The 21,365-nt window shown below is 47.3% G+C and overlaps 1 protein-coding gene across 3 annotated transcripts in view; it reads right to left on the reverse strand.

Annotated features, from left to right (window-relative positions):
* The window catches only part of LOC118084213 (protein PML-like), a 21,147-nt gene extending 771 nt beyond the window's left edge, over positions 1–20,376 (reverse strand). Inside the window, exons 1-9 of one of the 3 annotated variants that reach the window (XM_060278992.1) lie at positions 20,241–20,376; positions 17,456–17,925; positions 15,613–16,187; positions 14,525–14,559; positions 13,443–13,565; positions 11,676–11,964; positions 8,550–8,605; positions 6,745–6,862; positions 1–1,773 (exon numbers count right to left, since the gene is read on the reverse strand). The exon at positions 1–1,773 is cut by the window's left edge and continues 771 nt beyond it. In XM_060278992.1, coding sequence (XP_060134975.1) covers positions 1,034–1,773; positions 6,745–6,862; positions 8,550–8,605; positions 11,676–11,964; positions 13,443–13,565; positions 14,525–14,559; positions 15,613–16,187; positions 17,456–17,925; positions 20,241–20,279 — 2,445 coding nt within the window. In that variant the 5' untranslated portion in view covers positions 20,280–20,376 and the 3' untranslated portion in view covers positions 1–1,033. Of the gene's footprint in view, positions 1,774–6,744; positions 6,863–8,549; positions 8,606–11,675; positions 11,965–13,442; positions 13,566–14,524; positions 14,563–15,612; positions 16,188–17,455; positions 17,926–20,240 lie in introns of all 3 variants that reach the window. The other 2 variants (XM_060278991.1, XM_060278993.1) reach the window with 2 other exon arrangements.
* Between the last annotated feature and the right edge of the window lie 989 nt (positions 20,377–21,365).

Here is a 21,365-nt window from a genome sequence, read left to right on the forward strand (position 1 = left end):
TTTTTTTAGGAAGGAAAGCCCTGGTTTTGGTGGCTCAGGTCATTTTAGGGGTGCAGGGCAAAGGTGTTGAGGTTTTTTTAGGGGAGCCAAAGTTTTTTTAGCTTCTTTGGGGGGGAGCCACTGATCTACCGGTGATCTACCACAGACATCCAGTGATCTACCGGTAGATCACGATCAACCTGTTGGACATGCCTGATGTATAGGGTTGCCCTGTGGGCCATTTTCTAGGATGGGGTGGAAAAGTTTGGGGACCTGAGGTTGTTGGACTCTCAACTCCCATGAACCCTGCCCAGAGTAGCCAGTGGCCAGGGATGGTGGGAGTTTTAGTCCAGCAACATCTGGGTGGCCCTGTCCTGGAGGACAATTATAGCTCTACTCAAAAGGTTTCAGCTGGACTCAGCTGGACTTGCAAATGAAACTCCAATGCTGAGATAAGTCAACCCCAGAGCTTGGTGATAATGGCTGACCCTTATCAACTCATACAGCTGCATGGAACGATGTTACAGGTCGACTGAGTTAATTGTCCTCCCTTCTCTTTATGCTTGGGCCAGTTTGAGTACAGTATTTCTATTATGGTTCCCTGATTGCATCAATTAGTACTTATTTCATTAACATGGTAGAAGCATAGAATTGTAGAATCTCCTGCTCTGGAGGGTCGGACTCGAGGCAATGGCTTCAAGTTACAAGAAAGGAGATTCCGACTAAACCAGGCATCCCCAAACTTCGGTCCTCCAGATGTTTTGGACTACAATTCCCATCTTCCCCAACCACTGGTCCTGTTAGTTAGGGATCATGGGAGTTGTAGGCCAAAACATCTGGAGGGCCGCCGTTTGGGGATGCCTGGACTAAACATTCGCAAAAAAACAGTAAGAGCTGTTCAGCAGTGGAACAGACTCCCGTGAGAGGTGGTGGACTCTCTTTCCTGGGAGGTTTTTAAGCAGAGGTCGGATGGTCAGGGATTCTTCAGGTGCGATTCCTGCACTGCAGAGGGTTGGACTAGATGACTGTTGGGTCCCTTCCAACTCTAAAGATTCTATGAGGTTGCTGCCGGCGGCAGATGCCAAGCTGCCGACTGCAGTTTTTGGAAGTAGAAGCGAATCTTGCTCAGCTTTTGGATTTTGTCCTCCGTGTCCTTTCGGCTGCGATTCAGGAACCTGCACAACTTGCTCAGCCCCCTTTCTGGGTCCTCTTGGTAGACGTGCTGGAGCATGGAGAGGCAGACACCGTGCAGCGCCAAGGTCTTTGCGGAGGGCTCGGAGAGGAGCTTCTGCCACAGGAGGGGCCGCAGGGAGGCGTAGGACCGTAAGTTGGAGTAGGCAATGATTGGCCTTTTCTCCATCACAGGGTTAACCTCCAAGACAGTACACAAATCTTTCAGGGTCCTGGCACAGTCATAGGCCCACGTGTCATTCAGCTGGCCCCAGAGATATGCGCTGTCCAGGCTTTTCAGCGTGTGGCTGTTCAACTCTGGGGTCTTCTCCTTAATGAGGGGCAAGGCATCGATGAAACCAAAGATGGAGGCTTCAAATAGGTCCTCCTTGTTGAGAGCCTGCAGGGCGTCAACCAGGGCTGGGAGATGGTCCACGGACCAGATGTTGTACCCCACCAAAATGGGCAGGGAGAGGGAGCAGACATAGTCGAGGAAGTTCTCCAGCCCTGTCTCGGATAATTTGCTTCTTGCGTCTCCGCCAGAGGAAGGCACCAGTGGCTGGATCAGGACAGAGCAGCAGTTTGTTTCTTCTGCTAGGGCAACTAGGTGCAGGATGTCACCCGCTGAAAAGAGCAGTGAGAGGAGGTTAGTCCATATTAACAACAGAGTGCACCACAAATAAATAAATATTACTCAAGAGCCACCAGGTTATTTCAGGGAAGAAGCCAGGCCAAATGGGTGGCTGGTTTATTTATTTTTTATTTATTGCATTTATACCTCACTTTTTTTCTTCATGGTTCTCCCCCGTCTCATTTAATCCCACACAACAACCCTGTGAGGTAGGTTAGGCTGAGAGGCAGTGACTGACCCACCAAAGTCTTCCAGAAAGCTTCGTGGCCGAGTTGGGGGTTCAGTGGCAAACCGCCTCCAACTATGGCAGGGAGAAAGTGAATACAGTAGAGAAAAGTCTTTCCCCCTCTCTCATAGCACTAGAATTCGTGGACATCTGATGAAGCAGAATGCTGAAAGGTTCAGGGCAGATAAAAGAAGTCCTCCTTCAAACTATGGCACTTGCTCCCACCGGAGGCAGGGATGGCCACCATAGCTGCCAAGTCTCCCATTTTCCCCGGGAAACCCGTATTTCCAGCTGCCCCCAGCCGGAAAAACGGATTTTTTTGTTTTCCCCCGGTTTATTCTGGCGCGGCGGCCATTTTGGAACTGGGCGGAGCATGCTCAGAAGCGACTTTTGATGCTGCTTTGCCCAGTTCCAAAATGGCTGCAGCGCGACTTCTGGTGTGGCGGCCATTTTGGAACAGGGCAGAGCAGCATCAAAAGTCGCTTCTGAGCATGCTCCGCCCAGTTCCAAAATGGCGGCAGCACTACTTCCGGTCTGCTACTTCTGGTCCAGTCCCTTATTTCTCAGGCCGGAACTTGGCAGGTATGATGGCCACCCATTTCTGTGGCCTTTAAAGAGAACTGGACAAATGCATGGAGGAGGAGAGGGCTGGCAATGGCTACTAGCCAGGACGCCTCTGCTGTGTCTCTAACCGTTGGAAGCAGTGATGTTTCTGAATCCCAATTGCTGGGAAGAGCAGGAGAGGAGAGTTGCTCTTGCCCTCCAATCCAGCTTGCAGGTTTCCCACAGACATCTAGTTGGCCACTGTGAGAACAGGATGCTGGACTGGATGGGCCACTGGCCTGATTCAGCAGGCTTTTATGTTCTAGGTACAGTGGTACCTCTACTTACGAATGTTTCTACTTACGAATGGAGCTCCGTCCGCCATCTTGGATGTGGTTTAGATAGGATTTTTTCTACTTACGAATTTTTAGATAGGATTTTTTCTACTTACGAATTTTTTCTCCCAATGCATTCCTATGGGATTCGACTTACAATGTTTTTCTACTTACAAATGTGTGTTTGGAACGCATTAAATTCGTAAGTAGAGGTACCACTGTAAAAGGTAAAAGGTAAAGGGACCCCTGACCATTAGGTCCAGTCATGACCGACTCTGGGGTTGCGCACTCATCTCGCATTATTGGCCGAGGGAACCGGCGTATAGTTTCCAGGTAATGTGGCCAGCATGACAAAGCCACTTCTGGCAAACCAGAGCAGCACATGGAAACGCCGTTTACCTTCCCACTGTAGCGGTTCCTATTTATCTACTTGCATTTTACGTGCTTTCGAACCGCTAGGTTGGCAGGAGCTGGGACCAAGCAACGGGAGCTCACCCCGTCACAGGGATTCGAACCGCCGACCTTCTGATCAGCAAGCCCTAGGCTCAGTGGTTTAACCACAGCGCCACCTGGGTCCCATGCTCTAGGTAGCCATATGCAATAAAATAAAATAAATGTAGAAGGCAAGAACTCTGGCCACAAAAGTAAAATTGTGTTGGACTAACAGTTCGAATGGTTCAAATTTTTCAAATAGTCTATTATGGAAAAATTTATTTCTTGAAGTTTATATGCCAGGTGAAGTTAGTACGCCCAGGACAAAGGCCCTGTTTCGAAAATTCTTCTTCAGCAAATAGTCTTAAAGTCAACGTGTACTGGTAGCTTAGCGTACAAGTTGACTTTAAGACTATTCACCTGGCATATAAACCTCAAGAAATAAATCTATCCACAAGAGACTATTTGAAAAATTTGAATCATTCGAACTATTAGTCCAACACAATTTTACTTTTGTGGCCAGAGTTCTACAATTTTTTGCATAAGCTTCAATCAATAACTCCAATTTCTCTAGGTAGCCATATGCCATTGCTAGACTGAGGGTATTTTTCAGAAGGCAATGTGGGGGGCAGGGGGGGGCTGAGCACCTGATCTCCTGCCGCTTCCTCACAAACATTCACTGTGGTTATCCAGTTTGCTCAGAGGCCAATCAGCAGATGCAAATTTGCGTCATGAACCTGTGCTCCTGCATCTTTTAAGTGCCTTGCAATACCCTTGCTCCTCCCCCCCCCCTTAGAAACCACCTGAGCTAGTGACCATCAGCACACCTTGTAGGTAGAAAGACCATAGGTAAGCTCAGGTCACCACCATGCATTTAAAGCGCCCTTATATCTCTTTAACAGTCATGGCTTCCCCCAAAGAATCCTGGGAACTGTAGTTCATGGAGGGTGTATAATGTAGTGCTGAGTTAAAGTCATTTAGTGGCGTACTTGTTGCCTTGGTGGAACGTTGTCGCACAGCTGGAATACACAAGAACATTAACTAAGTGTTGTGCGACAAAATGCGCAACTAGAGCCCGCTGTTGCACGGGCAAGCTTCTGCGGGCCCAATAGTTGCGTTGGATTCCTTTGTCGTTCAGCCTTTAAATCCTGGGATCTGCTAGAGCACAAGGACTCCTGTGCTCACGAAGAATGTTGGATACAGCCTTGGATCTTCAGGTGGTGCCTAAAACTCAACCAAGTCAGCGATACTCGCAGTTCACGGGAAAGGGTGCTTCATAACTGGGGGTGGTTTGGTGCCACACAGTGGGCCCTGGTTGCCTCATAACAGATGTCCTTTGACTACAAGGCAGTCAGCTGCTGATCTTAACACATAAGCAGATTTATATGGGCAGGAGCGTATGAGGGGGGGCAGGGGGTGGTCCATCCTGGGTGCCACCCCAGGGTGTGTGTGATAAGATGGCCTGCTGCCTCCCCCCAGCTGTAGAGCGGCCAAAGGGCGTGTGTGCAGGCAGTATGGGCACCGCTCGCATGGCATCCGTACGGGCTGCCATGCATGTGCAGTCCCTGTGGATGTTGCGCACGCGCTGGCAGGCGGTTTGCCCCGCCCCTCGGCATCCCGCCCCATGTGCCGGAGAGGGCTCCTCCACCACTGGATATTGGGGGGGGGGTGGACGCTCCATCAAACATACATTCCTTCCTTCCTTCCTCTGTAAGTTGCTTTAAATTTAAATAAAAGTTCCAAAGGGACTTAACAAGATAAAATATCTAGGTCCCAGCTATTTGGGGCTTTACAAGTCATCATCAGCACCCTGAATTTGGTTCAGTAGCCAATTGGCAGCCAGCACAATTCACTCAGGATTGGTGCAATGTGCATAGCTGCCAAGTCTCCTGTATTCCCCGGGAAACCCCCGTTTTTCCAGCTGTTCCCAGCCAAAAAAACGGATTCCCCCCCCCCAGTTTATTCTGGCGCGACGGCCATTTTGGAACTGGGCAGAGCATGCTCAGAAGCGACTTTTGATGCTGCTCTGCCCAGTTCCAAAATGGCTGCAGCGCGACTTCTGGTGCGGCGGCCATTTTGGAACAGGGCAGAGCAGCATCAAAAGTCGCTTCTGAGCATGCTCCGCCCAGTTCCAAAATGGCGGCAGCGCTACTTCCGGTCTACTACTTCCGGTCCAGTCCCTTATTTCTCAGGCAGGGACTTGGCAGGTATGGCAATGTGCTCCTAGCAAGACGTAGCACTCAGCAGTTTAGCTGCCAGATTCTATCTATTTTGTAAAATTTACACACTGCTTGATTGGAAGAAACCTCAGAGGGCTTTACAAAAAGACTTTAGCACTAGCTGCACTCCCCAAACTATCTTCAAGGGCAGTCCCACATAAAGAACATCACAGTAATCTAACCACAAGGTGGCCAGGCTATCCCTTTCCATTAAGCTGGGGAAAGGGGCTCTTTGTGACATCATCATGTACTTGTGGATTTCCCCTGTAGCCCTTGGCTAGGCACCACTGGAAAACAGAAGGCGGATCTGATGTGCCACAATGCTTGTGCTCTCATTGGAATGTATGCTGGAAGAAGAAAAAGTTGGTAGTCTCTTCCCTGCTGGAAGGAAGGTGAGCAGCCCCTTTCCAGATGCCCCTCTGATACGCCACCTTCTCCCTTCACTCCCAAGTAGGGATGGGAACATATACCAATTTTGGTTTCTCTCGGTTTCTCTTTTTCCAGTCTTAGGTTTGGTTCTCCACAATTCCACATCAGTTTGTGGTTCTTTTTAAAAAAGATAAACTCCTCACGAAAAGCCACTAACATTTTAGTTCAAACCTCTCCTTGTCTACACATTTGTGTGCAGAGTTTTGCCCAATCCGCACATTTCTGCAAACCAGTTTTCCCTAATAGAAGACATTCTTGTACAGTGGTACCTCGACTTACGAATGACTCGACGTACAAATGTTTCAAGTTACGAACGGAGCTCCGTCCGCTATTTTGGATGTGGCCGAATAGGATTTTTTCAACTTACGAATTTTTAATAGGGGTTGCTTCTACTTACGATTTTTTAATCCCCCCATAGGCTTCTACTTACAATTTTTTTCAATTTACGAAGGTCCGTTCGGAACGGATTAAATTTGTAAGTCGAGGTACCACTGTATATCCTTTTTAGCAATATGTGTGTGTGTTTTTATGCACACTTTACCCTGGGATATGCAATTTTGTCCACGTGACTTGGCTGGATAACTGCACAGCAAAATTCAGACTGTGCAGAAGCGCAGACTTTGCAAGATGGCTGGGTTTTGGTTTATGCATTGTTTTGGAAAGTGCAAATCAAGTAGATATGCCTCCAAATGCAAACTGAACTGAATTTCTCCCCCATCCCTTCTTCGCAAGCGATAATTTTGCAGTATCTGATTTCAAAAGTGGCTCTCAGCCCCTTACGTAGAAGCTTCAGGTCGAAAAACACCATGGTCCCTTGCCCCGGCTGAAACTCCTGCCTCAGGCGTTCTTCCTGGCTACTCTGTGATCTGTTCCTGATGTCCTGTAGCAAGCTAGATTCCTGGCGAGAAGACAGACAAGCGGGGGGGGGGATGACGACACTTCAGAGGTTACGGGCCACTGACTCACCTCCCTCCCCCAGCCGCAACCATCGCACTGCTGCCTTGGGGAGTGGAGGGTTTCACAACCCAGAAAAAAAGAGCATTGCGACAACTTAAAAGACTAACAAGATTTTATTTGCAGAATCAAAAAACTCTCGAGAAGATACCCCCAAGCAGGGCCAGCTTTAGGTTTGATGAGGCCCTAAGCTACTGAAGGTAATGGGGCCCTTTATATGTATGTCCAGCTGTCCTTTATCAAGAACAAATTGTTGCTGTTTTTTGTGTTGAATATATGCTATATGTTACACGCAGGTAGCCGTGTTGGTCTGACGTAGTCGAAACAAAATTAAAAAATTCCTTCCAACAGCACCTTAGAGACAAACTAAGATTGTCATAGGTATGAGCTTTCGTGTGCATGCACACTTCTTCAGATACACTGAAGCAGACGTCCCCAGACGCTTATATATAGTCAGATGTATGTGTGGGGGGGAGGTATTACTCAGAAGTGTGGAGGGAGTGGGTGATTGACAGACTGATAGCTGTTGATGATCGTTAACGACTGCAAATGGTGTACAGGAAAAAGCAAGGGGTGAGAATTCCTTCCAGCTTTATCATGTATAATGAGATAAGAATCCAGTGTCTTTATTCAATCCAGGTCTCTCCGTGGTTTTAAGCTTAGGCCAAACCCTACACCAAAGGATAAATGGACATAAATCTGACATCAGGAATCGCAAGACAGAGAAACCAGTAGGAGAACACTTCAATCTCTCAGGACATTCTATACAATATCTCAAAATACTGTCTTATTACAAAAGAATTTCAGAAATAGACTGGAAAGTTGCTGAACTGCAACTTATTACCAAGCTTAAAACCACGGAGAGACCTGGATTGCTTCAGTGTATCTGAAAAAGTGTGCATGCACACGAAAGCTCACACCAATGACAAATCTAGTTGGTCTCTAAGGTGCTGCTGGAAGGAATTTTTTTATTTTATATGCTATATGGTAATTTATGGACCTAATAGGTATCTAAAGCCATTTGCACATAACAAAATACATATTTTATAAAAGTAAATGTTGAACTGAAGTACAATTAAGAAGTATATTAATAGTGAAATACAATTAAGAAGAAGTATATTTGGGGGGGGCAAGAGAGTGGGGCCCTAAGCTATAGCTTGTTTAGCTTATACATAAATCGGGCACTGACTCAAAGCCATGGCTTCAAGTTACAAGAAGGGAGATTCCGGATAAACATCAGGAAGAACTTTCTGACAGTGAGAGCTGTTTGACAGTGGAACAATTTCCCTCAGGAGATGGTGGACACTGCTTCATTGGAGGTGTATAGGCAGAGGTTGGATGGCCATCAGTCTTGGATGCTTTAGTTGAGATTCCTGCATTGCAGGGGGTTGGACTAGATGACCCTTGGGGTCCCTTTCCAATTCTGCAATTCTATGAACATCGAAGGTCTGCTTTGCTGCGCCTATGTCACAATCTGGTGCAAGAAAAGGATTGCTTTGTTATTATGTATAGTTGAAAAGGGCCACCAACATGCTGTGAAACCGCAGCCTTCACAAGGGACTGCATTGTCCAGGGGGCAGTGAGGAGGGCACCATGCGACAGCGTGGCAGCACTTGGGTCTCTGCACTCACCACAGATTCGTCGTCGGTGATTTCGTCTCCCGAGGAAATGCTCACAGGAGCATCATCTGCAAGAGAAAAGCCGGACATCCAATGAAGGCTAGCCTTCTGTGCTGGCCCTTCTCACTGCCAAGTGGCTCTTAGTGTCAGAAAGCACTTCCTAATAGAAATACGGGACAAACTAGAAGACATTTCAATGCCCTGGTTAGCAACACATCAATTACATGCCTTTCTAAATAACCCAACAGTAAAATCAGCAACAACTAGACCCCTGACGGCTTTCGAAAACCTCATCCTAATGACAAAAGGACACGGCAAAGGAATGGTATCTGCAATATACAAAATACTACTCCAAAATCCCACCAACCCCCTAGCATACCTGCCAAGTTCCTCTCTGAAAAATAAGGGACCGGACCGGAAGTAGCATACCGGAAGTAGCGCGGCGGCCAATTTGGAACTGGGCGGAGCATGCTCAGAAGCGACTTTTGATACTGCTGTGCCCAGTCCCAAAATGGCTGCCGCACCAGAAGTCATGCTGCAGCCATTTTGGAACTGGGCAGAGCAGCATCAAAAGTCGCTTCTGAGCATGCTCCACCCAGTTCCAAAATGGCCGCCATGCCAGAATAAACCGGGGGAAAAAAAATCCGTTTTTTTGGCTGGGGACAGCTGGAAAAAGGGGGTTTCCCGGGGAATACGGGAGACTTGGCAGCTATGGTGGCCATCCCTGCCTCCGGTGGGAGCAAGTGCCATAGTTTGAAGGAGGACTTCTTTTATCTGCCCTGAATCTTTCAGCATTCCGCTTCATCAGATGTCCACGAATTCTAGTGTTATGAGGGGGGGGGGAGACTTTTCTCTATTCACTTTCTCCATGCCATAGTCTCCATGGCAGCTATGCCCCCTAGACACAATAAAAAGACAATGGGAGGATGACATAGGATATGAAATCAACCCTACCCAATGGAACAGAATGTGGTCTAAACCCCCTTTTAAATCTATATCAATGAAAAGAAAAGAACTCACCCTAAAACTCACAGGTAGCACCTAACACCAAGAAAGCTAGCACTAATACTCCCAGGAACCTCACCAAAATGCTGGAGAGGATGCACTTCCGCAGGTACATACCTTCACATGTGGTGTGAATGCCCTAAAATCCAATTATTCTGGGCAACAACCATACGAGAAATATGTAAAATAACCTGACAAGTAATAGAAATTACCCCAGAATTGGCCCTGCTAAACATCTTTCAAGATAATAATGCTCATTTAGACCACAAATATCTCATAACCCACCTACTTTCAGCAACCAGGAATGTCATAACCAGGCATTGGAGAGACCTGTCAGAAGTAGGCATGGACCAATGGTACCAAGTAGTATGGGAAACAGCCTTACTAGAAAAACTATCCCACAAGCTGAAACTGGCACGGGGACAAATAGAAGAGGATGCCTTCACCCCGATATGGTTCCCCTTTATCACACATGCAGCCCAACAAGATAATGACAAAAATTTACCGCCAGCATACAAATCAGTATGGCTAACCTAAGCCCAAAATACTCACCCACCCCACTCACACATGAAAACAAAGACCATCATAGCCAATCACAAATGAACAACTACACCCTTGGCCAACCCAAATCTCTCTCACCATCAAAAGAACACAAGCGAATAAAGGAATACCAACACAAGCAAAGCTGACATCAAGCCTTACATGACCCTGACCATTAGGTCCAGTCGTGACCGACTCTGGGGTTGCGCGCTCATCTCACATTATTGGCCGAGGGAGCCGGAGTATAGCTTCCAGGTCATGTGGCCAGCATGACAAAGCCACTTCTGGCGAACCAGAGCAGCACACGGAAACGCCGTTTTACCTTCCCGCTGTAGCGGTTCCTATTTATCTACTTGCATTTTGACGTGCTTTCGAACTGCTAGGTTGGCAGGAGCTGGGACCAAGCAACAGGAGCTCACCCCGTCACAGGGATTCGAACCGCTGACCTTCTGATCAGCAAGCCCTAGGCTCAGTGGTTTAACCCACAGCGCCAGCTGGGTCCCCTTACATATATTAAGCAAAACAGAAACATTGTCACCTACTCTCACCCCCATCCACCCTCCCACCCCCTATCTACCTCGTTTTCCCTCTTTCTTCTTAGTGTCTTAACAAATGAAACTGATTTGCAAAAATGACACATGTTAAAATATGAGTGACACTGCACACACCTTTGTAATTCAAGAAATCTTTAATTAAAAATATTTAAAAAAGAAAGAAAAATGTTTCCTAATGTTTAGTTACAATATACACACAAATACATTATTATTTTTGGACGAGGCACACTTCTCTCTCCAGTTTAAAAGAGGCATTCCTGCCTTTCTTTCAACCAGGTAATGCTTCTTCCAAGATTTGTGTAAGTACCTGTATTATATATATATATATATATATATATATATATATATATATATATATATTATTGAAAACCTGATTGATTGTGGGTGCTTTTTAATCAATAGAGAAGGTTTCAATCTACTACATGACCTGATTGATTAAACCAGGGGTGGGGAGACCGCACCCCTTCGGAGGCTGTTAGATTTCAACTCCCCCCCAGCCTCTCCCAGAGTGGCCAATGGTCAGGGATGCGGGCGGGAGATGTAGTTCAACGACATCTGCAGCACACCAGGTTCCTCGCACTTGGTGGCCAAGCGGTTCAGGCAATGGATTAGAAATCCACTGGGATCTCGCCCCACGGGTTCAAATTCTGATGATGACGTTACTGATGTTACTATTTGAGAGCTAGCGTGGTATAGTGGTTGGTCAGACGATGACCGGGGAGAGACCAGGGTTCAAGTCCCCACTCAGCAGTGAAGCTCACCGGGTAACCTTTGGCCAGTCCCTGCTCCTCAGCCTAACTAAGAATGGGGAGGTGGGGAGCTCCTTGGCGAAAAAGGTGGGATAGGAATGCCATAGATAAATAAAAATACCTGGATTAAACAATTCAGCCTTCTTTAGGCTGTCGATTTCACAATGAGAAACTCACTTCTCATGATGAGAAGCCATTAGTATCCCCCCCCAAAAGGATAACAAAAATGTGTGACTTGGTCTTAACATTTCAAAAGAATCCTTGAGTAAAACTGCAGCTTCTGTCTGTACCTGGCTCAGACAGCTGTGGATCAGACCTGGGGGACCACTTTGAGCTGCCCATGCCTTCTCCTGCCCTGTCCCTGCTCCCTGTGGGATGGGCGCATCCTGGAGATTGAGAACTGGTCCGTGTTTCTTCCAGCCGCCTGTTGCTAGGCAGCTGGCTGGATCCGGCACCATCGTAATCATGTTCCATTTTCACCACTTTTGTAGGGGTCTGGACAGCCCTTTCCAGGTGGGTCTGGACAGCCCTTTCCAGGCGGCCACATTTCCTCTTTGCTGGCGACTTCGGGAGGTGGCCCTAGGAGACAAGAGCACGGAATAGGATGATACGGCCATTAATTAATTACCAGTTACAAAGTGAGATACAAAAAACCACACAAAACCCCCGAAACATATTATGTAGTTAAAATAATCGTTAAAAGTTAGGCATTCCATCTAAAAATAATTTGCTCTTCTGAAGAATTCAACTTAGGCCCACAAATATTTCTCATTAAAAATGTCACTCTAAAGGCATTCCTTGTCAGAAATGTTATGGGGGCCTGTCCCCTAATAAAAAGTGAACCAAGTACCTCCTTGTTCTTTCAGCTGAAAGGTTTTAATCTTTGAACATGTTTGCATTTACTCCTACTAATAATAATACTTTGGGCTCTTTGCATTTTTGTGGGGGAAAGAAATGAATGATTTTGAGACATTTGAATTGAAAAGAAATATTGTTTAACAGAAAGTGGAGAAGATGGATGCTATCATGGAGTGCATATCTTATTGGAAAATCAGAAGTCTGTTTTATTTTTATTTGTTGTTTATTTTTCTTTTCTCCCCCCCCTTTCCTTTCTTCTTTCTGCTTCCTTCTCCCCTCCCCGCTTTCTTCATTTTCTCTTCTTAATTCTTTTGAGTCCTACATCTGGGGTCTTTATTAGGGTCCAGGGATTGCATGCTCATGGGGTGGGAAATGGTTGATGGAGGACCCTGGATGGGAGACTGGGAAGTGCCATTCTCTCAGGGTGAGAAAACTACTTTTATGAGAGGACTCCGTACTCTATTTTTACTTTGGGTAGCTGTTTCTGTTTCTTTATTTACATATGTTTTCTATATCTTATTGCATCACAACAAAACTTCAATAAAAATCTTAACAGATTTTAACAAAATCAGGTATTGGACCTGCCTGGGATAATAAATCAGTACAGAATATGGTTAAGATATGAATCCAGGAAAAGTATGGATGAGCCCTCTGATTCCTTCACATCACATCGGGTTGCCACAAAATCCAGACACAAAAGTTATTGAGCTTTTCTTGGGGGGCGGGGCGGGGCGGGGCGGAGAGTGGTTTGCCTGATGGGTTGCCATGCGTCTGGCATTTTTGCAATTTACACCCGGAAACTGCTTCCAACTGCAATATTATGAATATGTACAGGAAATTGCAGACGTATGGCCCACCCCAGTGGCTCTGGCGGGGCGGGGCGGGGGAAGAGCAGGCAGGGGCTTGGCTGGCACATGTCCTGGGGGTGTGGCACCTAGCATGGGGGGGCAGCCACAATAGCACCCACCTGACCAGGATCATGCCGCTGGGGGCGGTGCGCTCCCCCTGCACCCGTTTCTCCGCCAGTGCATCACCCCACATTTTTTCTCATCCAATCTCTCTCTCTCACACACCCACCCACCCACCCACACACCCCTACACACCCCTAGAAGGAATCCCCCTTCCCACATTCGTCACAACCAGAGAATGCAGGAGGGTGAGAGGGAACAGAGGGAGGGGAATTGTGCTTTCTGACTTACCCGATTACTGCTGCTTGCGTTGCTGGTGCTGGTGCTGGTGCTGGTGCCATCTGAGTCGCTGGCGTCCGTCATTCTGGCCACCTCATTAAGGCGGCGGCGGGAAGGCTGTTTTTCAGACCCTCCCTGAGGATGGGTAATGAAAACAAATTTTTCAGTGTGTTAATAGAGAAAACTCCCCCTATTATCACATGAATACTCTGGAGTTAATTATTTGTGGTAGGGTTTATAACAAAACAGTAGCAAGGTGAAGGCGCCACTCATTCCCTCCCCAGAGGTTCAAAATGTGAGGAGTCAGTTCCAACGTGTGTATCTAATTGTGTTCTGAACACTCTGTGAAGGTTTCCACAGTGAGGCGCAAAAACTTAGTTCAAGACACACACTGTTTACAGAGGATTTTAAGCAGCCCAATTTGGTCCTTCTGATGGCAGGCGAAGACTTTCTTGTTCCAACAGGCTTTTGGGAACTGCCTGTTTTTAAGGAATGGACTGGTGTTGGGATGTTTTTATTGCAAAGATCTGTATATCTTAACACACACACACACACACACACACACACACACACACACACTTAAAGGTTTTTAAGGATGTCTCCCTCCCCAATGATTTTAGCTGTTTCTATTTTTTCTGTGAGCTGCCTTTGACTAGATGACCATCCGGGGCTCTTCCAACTCTAGAATTCTAATTCTATGACCCTATTTTCCAAGCCACTCAGCCCCTGCTAGGATTTCACTTCCGCTCAAGGATTCGAAAGCAAGTTGCCCTGCCTAGCTAAACCCATTCAGGTCATCCCTATCCCATGGTTAAACTGTCAGCTTCTCCCTTAAACTCTCACTTCTCTCTCCTGAGTGGCATCTCTGAAAAGATGCCTTATATACGCAGCTGCAGTTTGTCAATGTGGAGAGTTCAGTTCATGATGAACACGAGAGATGGGGGAACCTGCAGCCCCCCAGAATTTCTAGGGCCACAACTCCCATCATCCTTGGCCATTGGCCATGCCTGCTGGGACTGATGGGAACTGGAGTCCAGTAGCATCTGGAGAAGCACTTCTTCCCCAGTCCCAATGTATGCAAAATCAGCTCTCACCTGGTTGGGGGCAGTATCCAGTCCACCTGGGACAGCTTCTAAAAAAGAGTGAGGCATTGTTAATTAGAAAATGGAGCAAATTGGTCTGTTCCTATTCAGAGACAGAATCACTCGGTATTTTAATTCTGCAGCCATTACTGGCACATCTGTGTTAGTTTTCCATCTTCCTATTCAGTGCACAAAACTTTAAGGAATGTATTCGCTTTGAAACTTTACTATAAAACTGACCAGCCTTGCACCACAAAGTTTTAATGAAAAGACCGTTTTAACTTTTGCCTGTCTATCATCCATAGCTGCCAAGTCTCCCGTATTCCCCGGGAAACCCCCGTTTTTCCAGCTGTTCCCAGCTGAAAAAACAGATTTTTTTGTTTTCCCCCGGTTTATTATGGCGCGGCGGCCATTTTGGAACTGGGTGGAGCATGCTCAGAAGCGACTTTTGATGCAGCTCTGCCCAGTTCCAAAATAGCTGCAGTGCGACTTCTGGCCTGAAGCCTACCAGCTAAACAACTCTCCTTTACTCAAAAGTTTGTCACAGTGATGGCCACATACAAAAAGTATGACCTCTTACAATCTGTGCAAATCTGTCACAAAAAAAGTGGGCAGCAGCTGCACAATTCTTTTTGTTCTGCCTATCTGGAGACCAGCTGCAGAAAGTATTCTATCTAGATACTCTGAAAGCTGAAATCTCTCTGCACATGAGCTATAACAGTCAGTATGTTACAGGTAGGTAGCCGTGTTGGTCTGACGCAGTCAAAATAAAAACAAAAAACCCTTCCAGTAGCACCTTAGAGACCAACCAAGTTTGTCATAGGTATGAGCTTTCGTGTGCGTGCACACTTCTTCAGATACACCTGATAGTCAGTATGTTGAGAGCTTCTGACTGACCGGTGTGTAAGAAGAAACACCAACAAGGGGGCTCTGATTGTTTCTTTGCTCTGGCAAAGAAACAGTGTAGAAGTCCTGCCCTGGTGCCCCCCTCGGGCCTAAGGCCTAGGCCTTTCCACACACAGAGCGGGAGGTCTGCTACTGGGCTCACTTCCTCTCCTACCCAGCCACACCAGCCAGTCATTCCTCTTCAAGACTCTCACCTCTGGCCTTTGTCACTCTTTCATACAGAGCCTGGAGCTGGGTCTTGACCTCTGCAAAGTCCCTTGCTTGGATCTGGAAATTGACAACTGGCGGCTGGTTATCTCTCAGCTCCTCCAGCGACTTTTTGATGTGGGGGTGCATCTCCAAGACCACCTGGTCAGAGGCGTAGAGCTGCATCTTCTCCACCAGCTGCTCGCTGGATGCCACCCTCTTGACCAGGCCTTCCACGTCCTTGAGCCTCCTCTCTACATCCTTGACTTGTTGCTGGTGCTGGGCCTCCACTTCTTCTAGGAACTTGGCCTCCTTTTCTTGCAGCACCTTCACCATCTCGCCAATCTGTTGCTGGATCAGCTCCCTCGTCTCGTTCCTCGCCTTCTCCATGCTTCCCACCAGCTCCTGGAGGCTGTGGTAGACTTCGCTGTGGTTGCTTTTCTTGAGCTCGCTTTGCATGTTCTGCAGCTCGTTTTGCCTGCGCCGGATTTCGTCCGGCATTTCGCAGTGCTGGCTCTGGTGTTTGCTGTCCAGCGTAACGCAAACCACACACATGGGTCGCCTACACTCATTGCAATAGAACCTGTAAATCAAATGCCATTGGCTTTGCTTATTGGGACTGCTGCTCATAGTTATTATTACTAATTGTTTTTTCCCCATTATGATTATTTTTTACTAAATTTTAGTAACACCAAAAATTAGTTCTTTTTAAAAAGATAAGTTGTCACAATTGCCAATATTGATGCACTGAGTTGATCATAAAACATGCAGAGAGGGAAAGAATGTTTACTGAATCCAGACACTCACATAGACCTGCGGGACTGGTTTGCTTTGATTGTATGTAATCTGCTCTGGGAGCCATAAATAAATACATGTAACCTGATAATAATAATAATAATAATAATAATAATAATAATAATAATAATAATAATAAATTTATTATTTATACCCCGCCCATCTGGCCGGGTCTCCCCAGCCACTCTGGGCGGCTTCCAACAGAAGAATAAAGCACAACAATCTATTAAACATTAAAAGCCTCCCTGAACAGGGCTGCCTTCAGATGTCTTCTAAAAGTCTGGTAGTTGTTTTCCTTTTTGACATCTGTTGGGAGGGCGTTCCACAGGGCAGGCGCCACCACCGAGAAGGCCCTCTGCCTAGTTCCCTGCAACTTGGCTTCTCGCAACGAGGGAACCGCCAGAAGGCCCTCGGGGCTGGACCTCAGTGTCCGGGCAGAACGATGGAGGTGGAGACGCTCCTTCAGGTATACTGGACCGAGGCCATTTAGGGAACGTACTGGGAGCCAATGTGGGTCTATCAAGACCGGTGTTATGTGGTCTCGGCGGCCGCTCCCAGTCACCAGTCTAGCTGCCGCATTCTGGATTAGTTGTAGTTTCCGAGTCACCTTCAAAGGTAGCCCCACGTAGAGCGCATTGCAGTAGTCCAAGCGGGAGATAACTAGAGCATGCACCACTCTGGCTAGACAGTCTGCGGGCAGGTAGGGTCTCAGCCTGCGTACCAGATGGAGCTGATAGACAGCTGCCCTGGACACAGAATTGACCTGTTTCTGAGCTGCTGTATTTGTATATAAAATAAAATTAGACTAAACAGTCAAAAAGGAAACCTCATCATTAGACCCATCTGAATCCAGGAAGTTGGATTCTGTTGGAGGCAGCCCACCGGATCAGGCCAATGGCCCATCTAGTCCAGCATCCTATTCTCACAGTGGCCAGCCAGACCCCTATGGTAGGAAACCCATAATAAGCATGCAGTCAGAGGATGGGACAGTGGGCTCAACCCTGGCACTCAAAATAAGATCTCAGACTGAGAACGAAGTGCTGATGGACCACCTACCTTGCAGTATCATTATTGTGGTTTATTTTGGGGCAGTTCATGGCACTTTGCTTTCTGGTCCCTGCAAGGAACTCTGCGCTAGACACATCCTGGAGATTCTTCAGTGTTTTGACTTCATGGGGGCTGTTCTTCTTGACTCTGTCGTGGTTTTTGGAACACACGCCGTCGCAAAAGAGCCAGTCACATTCGGAACACCAGAACACCGCCTCTCTCTCAGAGCTGCAGCTGCAGGCCAAACCTTGGCTTTGGCTAATCCTCTGGTAGATGCTCAGCTGGGACTGAAGGTTTGCAAAGAACATGTTGCACTGCAGTTCAGGGGGATACGGGGCTCTGCATATGGCACAGTGACCAGTGGGCTGGGTTTCTTCGAGGCACTGGGTGCACAGGTTGTGAAGGCATGGCAGGAGTTTGGGGCTCCGGACTTCCCCATGGCAACTCTCACACAAGAGGAACTGTAATTCACCCATCTCCTGTTGTGGAAAACAATGACAAGGGTCAGAGGCAGAGGAAGATAGGGGCGGGCCGCCCCGAGCGGCGGGCTCCAAGGGGCGCCATCGTGGGCACCCACCTCCAAAACGCGCGCCCCGCCCCCGGAACGCATGCCACGGTCCTCCAGGAGGCGCACCCCACCCCGGAACATGCACCGTGCCCCTCCAGGAGGCGCGCTATGGCCCTCCAGGAGGCACACCATGGCCCTGGAATGTGCGCCCTGCCCCTCTGGGAGGCGCGCACCGCCCCCGGTGCCGGAGCATGAAGCTCCGCCACTGATAAGGGTCAATAGTTTGGAAGGTGCCCATTAAGCTTCAAGTAGGGATAGGGGAAATTTTGGGGGGGGGGATCATCAGCATTTTGCTGCAAATTTCTCCCAACATACACATTTCCGTATGACATTTTTTTTTGTAACTGCACATTTAGGAAAGCGAAGGTGAATCTACATTGTCTAGCAGAGACCCCACAAGCCCCACTTTGCAGCTGAATCTCCTGGCCCAGGGGTTTAGTCACTCGCAGGCCTGGCCTTTCTCAGAGGGGGCTGCTGCTCTGGTCCCAGATCTTGGAACTTCAGCGCTCAGGTGTTCCAAGGATTTGCATCCTCTTGAGCCAGAGAACACGGCTACCTACTATCGTACTTTGGAGAAGGGAAGCCTTTCCTGCACTTGGCCTCTCAGCTGCATGGTTGCCAAATGCACAATTGGCTCAAGCATAGATTGGGTTACAAGCTACACAAGCCAGCAGTTGTATCAGAGCACTAAGGCACATGGCTGGGCATAAGTTAAGATGTTGTCCCAACACCTTATATGCCCCATGAGCTCTCCTTTTTACACTTTCGGGTTGAGACAGGGCATGATTCATTTATTTTAATGGAAACTATTTACTTAGCATTGCCTAACTGCAGGAAGGCAGAATGAGTTAATAATGACTCACTTCCTGAGAACTTTCAGTTTCTTGCCGAGTTAAGAAAAGGACCAAACCTAGATGAAGGTATTCTTGCAAGGACATACAAGAACGTAAGAATCTGGATCCGGCCCATGGTTCATCTAGCCCAGCATCCTCTTCTCAGGGTGGAAGACCAGATGCCTTTTCGAAACCCACCTCCCAGCCCCCAGCCCCCTGTGACTGGTATGCAAAGTCTTACTGCCTCCAACAGCGAACATGAAAAATGCCTTTTCCCAAAACACTTTTAGATGGGGGCAAATCCCTTTCCCGGGCAAGACAGAGTATTTCATTTCCCCCAGTTTCTCATTTTTCCCATCTTAAATCCAGTTCTCCACATTTTGCAGGGATTTGTGTTTTGTTTTTGTTTTTTAAATTGTCATGAAAATTCACCAGCACTTTAGTAATAAACACATCTTGAGATGCAGTCTTGAGTGACTAATGCACACATTTTTGCAAGCAATTCCTCCCAGCACAAATTCATGCTTGTATTTCATTTTCACTGGTAAAATATGCATTTCTGTAAACATTGCAAAATTTGGACAAACATTTTAGAGGATAGCTTTGTTTTCGGTTTGAATATTGTCCAGAAAACCTGAACTTGGTGGATTCAGCTGTAAACAACAACAACATAGTTATACCGGTAATAACGAACTCAATGAGGGGGATGCGAGGAACTCTGTAGAGCAAAAACAGAAAAAAGATAAAGGGGGGGAGAGAAAAAAAGAAAAATATATAACATAATAATCTTATTTAACTTTGTAAACAAGATTATTATGTTATATGTTTTTCTTTTTTTTCTCCCCCCCTTTATCTTTTTTCTGTTTTTGCTCTTTTTTGGCATATTTCTGTATGCTGTTTTAAAATGAAAAAAATATATATTTGAAAACAACAACCTATTATTTTTACCCTGCCCATCTGGCTGGGTTTCCTTACTGAACCGAGATTCTCCCTCTTGCCCTATCCTTAATTCTGTTTTTTGCCCACCTCCTTCACTTTCACCCTCCCCTCCTCTACTTTTAACACACGCACAAGTTCCTATGTTGAGCTTATCACTTGCAGAACCCGTACCAGGGCTTTTCCTCCCCCCCCCCCGCTCCCTTTGCCCACCATGCAAAAGAAGACAAGGGAATAGAGAGGGAGCAATAGCTCCCTCTGGGCTGCAGAAGCTTGAAAAGGAAGGGTGGGTGCGCTGCGCTGAGAACCCCCTAAAAACTGATCGCTTGTTGTCGTGGCACGGAAGTGGAGCAAATCTGGAAAGAGCTTCTGAAGGATGCCTTGGCTGTAAATGCCCCCCCCCCATAGTTTCATTGAAACTTAGCCGAGTCCTCCCAGGACGAGTCCAGGGTCTTACCTGGCTCTCGGAGAGGGATGCTGAGGTCCCCTGAGCCATGCTTGTCTTCCCACGAAGCTCTTTCCTCTTCCAGATGAGCTCTTAATGGAGAAGGGGGGGCTGCCCAGAGATTTCTGCTTTTTAAGTTTCGTTTTCACAGAAACGACTTTTGGGTGTGCCCGTGAGCGTAGCCAAGATTTATGTTGGGGCGGGATTTCTTGGGAGGAAGGACCAGAACCAAGCTACAGTATCTGTAACACTACTAGTCAGTTAGTTAAGTATTTGTATTTATTTCCTTGATTTAGCGGGGAGTTGCCAAAATAGCTGCTCTATTTATCGTGTCTTAGCTTCTGGTGTTGGCATTGCTGGTTCCTGCCCTGACCAGCACAGCTGCTTTCTCTCATCTTGCTGCAATTTGGTGTTAATAATTTCTCTTGTTTCTGTTGCAAGAGAAAGATCACTCACCACAAGGATTTATGTACACTGAGCATCCTTCATTGCTGTTCCGCCTGAAAAGAGTGGTGTTGTTGTTTGCATACTGCCTATACCCTTAGGTCTCAGGGCTGTGCGCCACACCAAGTTACAATATGCAAAGCACAAAATACATAATAAGAATAAACAAAACATCCTGATGGCCTGAGGTGTTGCTCCATGGAACAGACTGTCTCAGAAGGTGGTGGGATACCGTGGCGGCGGATCTCCTGCTTCAGGAGGGGGTTGGACTAGATGACCTTTGGAGCACCTTTCCATTCTAGGGTACTATACTTTGCATGCCGGAGGCTTCGGTTCTTATAATCTCCTGTTAAAAGCAGGTAATGGGAAAGGCCTTCTTCCTGAGACCCAACCAGCCTTGGCCCTAGGACATTTTTTTCTACCTGCTCTGCAGTGAAGAACCCTGAACTACAGTCCAGGTGTGGCAGCCACAGATAGGTTGTCATGAGGTCACCGTTGGCAGAGACTGTGCGAGAAAAGAGCAAGTTCATAACCGGAGTCATCGAGTGCAGAGAGCGATGACAAGCCCAGGAGGCAGGGGAAGGCTCACCCACTTGTGCCTGAGATACCTGTCCTGAGAAAGGTACCCTGGGGTGCGTAACGGCAGCCCTCAAAGGTGGAGCAGAGCTAGAGACGACTCCTCCCTCATAGAAT

This window comes from Zootoca vivipara, chromosome 9, assembly GCF_963506605.1.
Source record: "Zootoca vivipara chromosome 9, rZooViv1.1, whole genome shotgun sequence".
Taxonomy (NCBI): Eukaryota; Metazoa; Chordata; class Lepidosauria; order Squamata; family Lacertidae; genus Zootoca; species Zootoca vivipara.